General features: G+C 37.0%; 1 protein-coding gene across 1 annotated transcript; it reads right to left on the bottom strand.

Annotated features, from left to right (window-relative positions):
* Window positions 1–1,383: 1,383 nt before the first annotated feature.
* LOC113118760 (normal mucosa of esophagus-specific gene 1 protein-like) lies at window positions 1,384–2,537 on the bottom strand. The gene is made up of 5 exons (XM_026288177.1): window positions 2,410–2,537; window positions 2,222–2,296; window positions 2,058–2,146; window positions 1,795–1,855; window positions 1,384–1,596 (listed from the first exon to the last, which is right to left on the bottom strand). The coding sequence occupies exons 2-5, from the start codon at window positions 2,261–2,263 to the stop codon at window positions 1,528–1,530; spliced, it is 261 nt and encodes an 86-aa protein (XP_026143962.1). The 5' UTR covers window positions 2,264–2,296; window positions 2,410–2,537; the 3' UTR covers window positions 1,384–1,527.
* Window positions 2,538–4,644: the final 2,107 nt, after the last annotated feature.

Raw genomic sequence — 4,644 nt, 5'->3', positions numbered from 1 at the left:
ATGAGGGTCTTATGTGTGTGTGTGTCCTGTTTGCTCTTTATTGATGTTTTCATCAGTTGTATTGTGATTTGATGACATCACAGTGAGGTGTGCTGTGTCGCTTGGCAACAGACGTGTGAATGCTGCTGTTGCTAGGTGATGACCTGTATGGACAGTGACTTACAGTTTTAGTTTAAGTTCTGTGCGTTTCACTCAAGGACACAGAGAATCAGACAGGAAGTGTTCTGAAGATTAAAATTAAAGGCATAGTTCAAAAAAAATAAGAAGTGCTCACTGTCAGGTCATCAGAGATCAGGATGAGTGTGTTTCTTCATCAGGTTTGGAGAAATGTAGCATTGTATCAGTGTCTCATCAATGGATGCTCTGCAGTGAATGGGTGCCGTCAGAATGAGAGTCTGATAAAAACATCCCAATAATCCACAGCACTCCAGTCCATCAGTGAACATCTGGAGAAGACAAAACCTGAAACACATCCAGCATTAAGATGATTTTAACTCAAACACATAGAGTCTATAATCCAGAATAACACTCTCATTCTGACGGCACCCATTCACTGCAGTGATATAATGCCACATTTCTCCAAATCTGAATCTAATTTTGGATACCCTAAGGTGAAATAAGGGTAAATCACATTTTTGAAATGTGTATTTTTTAAATACGTTTTTAAGAGGAGCTACAAAGCTGAAGGCTGATGAAATATAGCAGATAAAACTCTTTTTCTTGTCCGTTCTTCTTCGTGCCACAGTTATGACGGTTAGTCGTTAACTTTCAGTCTCCAGCTGTTGCGTTGTGCTTGTTGGTTCAGAGCTCTTTTTCAAACACTTCCTGATCATATGATGGGCGACATCAGCACAAGACACTGAGTCACGTACACACACACACACACACACACACACACACACACAGGACATGACAGACAGGTCCTAACCAGTAATGAACAGACTTACACATGTGGCTGGAGAATGTGGGCTGATGGGAATGTTCATGATGCAATCGACTTCATGACGGTGTGTTTGTGTTTCTAACACAATACTGGCTGCGTTCACCACACACACACACACACACTCACACACTCATCAGCCTCTCTGTGTGAAGACCTGTGTCCTTCAGGTCAGATATCAACGAATGTTTTGTCAAACAGGAAGACGGAAGCAGGAAGCACCGAGTCGTTTGGAGACCTCAGCAGCACTTCCTCTTTAATTATATTACAAATTAATAATGACTCTGTGAACTGTCAGCAGGTTTGATTTATTCTCCTGTTGTTCTGGCTGAAGGAAATGAGATGAGCGTCACTGGACAGATCACTGGCTAATCTGAAACCACTTGAGATTAATTAATCTGCTAATTAATGTATCCAACAAGACTGCACAGGAAAGACAGATTCATTCTTAATTCATATCATACATTTATTTCAGTTTACGCCCAGTACACACAGTTAAAGGCACAGTGCATGTTTAAAGTACAATCCAGTGCATGCAGACACAGAGATCAGATCCCCATTAAATGAACATGGACACTGAGAGGAGATCATCTGGTCAGTTTCTTCACCAGCTCCAGCTCCTCCACTGGTTTCCACTGCTGGTTAATGGTTATGAGCTGAACAGAGACACAAACACCTGTTCATGTTCCTCAGCTTTAACATTCAGAGCATCTCCACAGTCTCAAAGGTCATGTCTTTGAACTTGATGTTATTGCTGTTTACAATCTACATGTACGCAGCCTTAAACAATGATTTAATGTATATTTGACTGCTGGTTATATTACCATAACACATTACTAAACAGTGTTTCTTACCTTCTGGGGTTTCGATGGATCTAATGTCTCCCACGGCTCTGGGTTTCTGGTCTTGTTTAAACTATAAAAGTCAAGAGATTTTATGAACACAGCTTTTGTATTATCATACATTAAATATTAACTTCCTCAGGTAGTTCCATTATGTGTGTTGAATTTAATACTTTACATTTCTCAACAATAACTAGTAAAGAGATTGCTTATTATTAACCCCATAAATAACTTCTATCTGATTATTAAACCTGTAATAAAGCTAAGTTTCTCACATGACGTCCGGTTTGGTCAGTAAGAAGTAAATCGAAGCCGTTGTTGCTCCAAGTGCAGCACATCCCACAAACCCAATCAGAGGAATCAACTAGAAGAATAGAAAGTATAAACTCAATTAAACAGGTGTATGATGATGATGGTGCTGATGAGAAGTCTTCCTCACCTCCTTCCTTTTCAAGAGCATTTGTAGAAATCCTCCATGCATCTTTCACCTGCTACAGTCAAATTTCCTAAAGAACTACATTCAAAACGATTCCATTTAGAATGAGACACAGTTTGAGAGTCAAACAAACATCAAACACGAGTATTAGAGTATAAGAGTCGTGATGAGGATGATGAGAGAACACACACCTGCTGAAGTTGCGATGTAGATTCAGCATCATTCTGACTGTGTCGCTCTTATAACACAAAGGAGACGAGTTTATTGGCACGTACACACACACACACACACACACACACACACACAGCATCACGCGCTTCACCTTCATACTGAAACTATGAGCGCATCTGTGCTCTTAGCGCCCTCTGCTGGACTCAAACTCTACACATTCTTATAGTGACTAGATATGTGCACAATACATACAATAGAAATAACAAGTGCATTATTGCTGGCATGGAACATGTTATATATATATATATATATATATATATATATATATATATATATATATATATATATATATATATATATATATATGAGTATCCAAGCAAACGCTTCGTTTTATCGTAGCAGCGCGTCTAACAATGACTTTCACTGATGCTGCTGTGTCGTGAGGGTCATCACGAATCATAACATTGTTTCTATTTATCTCCGCTTGAGGGCCTCGGGCCAAAATAAAGTGACAGCTGACGTGGTGACGTAAAGCCACAAGTTTTAAACCATGTTTTTTTCCTTCAAAAGACTTACACTGGGACTGTTTGTGAATCATGATGCTGTATTATTCTAAAAATGTATTATACGCAGGGCTCGAATTGAAGGGGATCGCATCCACTTAAAAAAAAGAGTCAAAAAAGCATCCCCTTGGTATCCCCCCAACCCCCCAACCATCAGAATGATATGTGAAAAAAACTTACCATGAAAATGAAATGTAAAAATTATCTGAATTACTTAATATAATTCACAAACTAAATATTGTCATTGTATTAATATTAAACATTGTCCAATCAGAACTCGCTAGTACTGTAACGAGCTGCTCACGAGCGGAAGCAAGTTTTCGTCATTTTTCGCGCTAAATGGTTCAAGTGCAACTTTTGAAATTCTTTAAACAGAAAGCAACAGTTAAGGTATGTTTTTCCTTGATTATAATTAAAAGATATTCCCTGACATTATGTTATTGTGCTGGAGAGACGATAGTAGAGCTGCAAAAAACAAACAAAAACATAGAATAGCCCTACAGTTAGAATGGCCTTATAATTCAAGTAATGAAAGAAAAAATACCCATGTATAGTTTTTAAGTTTTTATATTCCTTGCACAAGCAATGTATTTTTCTGAATATCTACTAATATTTGTGCGGGAGCACAAATGTACTATTTATTTTATACAACAGTGCAACATGGTGTTTCGTTCCTTGAAAGAATCAGATTCTGAACGAACCGAGTGAGTCGGTGATTCAACAGTCCATTTAGATGATTCGTTTCTAATTAAACCTGACGTTCTGAAAGAATCGCTTGATTTGAATCATTCAGTTAATACTTTATTAACACTTGGAATTGCTGTCACCTGCTGGCCGTTTTATTGTCATTATTATTTACCATGACATTCCTAAACCATGCACTACCAGCTGAAAAACACATTTAGCGAAATATTGATCAAATTCCTCAATGTCAGGCCCCAGAAGGGAAAAAAGCTTATAAACAACTGTTCATTTAATTAGCGTCATTTTTCATAAATTTCATTAAATAGAACCCTTTTTGAAACACATATTAAAGTCATTATGTAAAACTATCAGATTTTACAATAAATCGACCCTTTGTTAGCAACAACTTTAGAAGAAGCGCAAATTTAAAAAAGGCGCGAGGTTCAGATTTCGACGGTTGGTCACACGGAGGATAATCTTCCGGAGCTGCGAGCTTCGTTCCAGTGAGATGTAATCGACGACAAAACCTTCAATTTTAAAATTTTCAATTTTACTCAAGGTATTTCATGGTTCTGTTCACTAACAAATGATTACACTTGCTATCTTTCGATTTTATTTCGTCAGTATTGGTAAGGTTAACTCCTTGTGGTAATTAAATGAGCAATCAATCGACATTTACCTGCTATCTGGTTTGTTTAAATTAGCCTATTTATTTCTAATATTAACTCTGAGACACAAAAATGATAGATTAGTCCTCTATAGGGGATATGATTTTTAGCACTTGTATCTACTAGTGGTCAATTTTTGTGAGATTATACAAACCGTAAAGAGGACTGTGTTTTATCATTATCACTATTATTATTATTTCAACACTATATACTAATGCTGAATCACTTTAAGGTTTCCATATGAGGTTATAAAGTTATGTATTACAATAAGTAAAGCCATTGTAGTAAAATTGTATTATCATTAAATACTTTTGTATACATTTCCATTTAGGACCAGTTA

Source organism: Carassius auratus, chromosome 18, assembly GCF_003368295.1.
Source record: "Carassius auratus strain Wakin chromosome 18, ASM336829v1, whole genome shotgun sequence".
NCBI lineage: Eukaryota > Metazoa > Chordata > Actinopteri > Cypriniformes > Cyprinidae > Carassius > Carassius auratus.
This window is presented reverse-complemented; position numbering and strand designations above follow the sequence as displayed.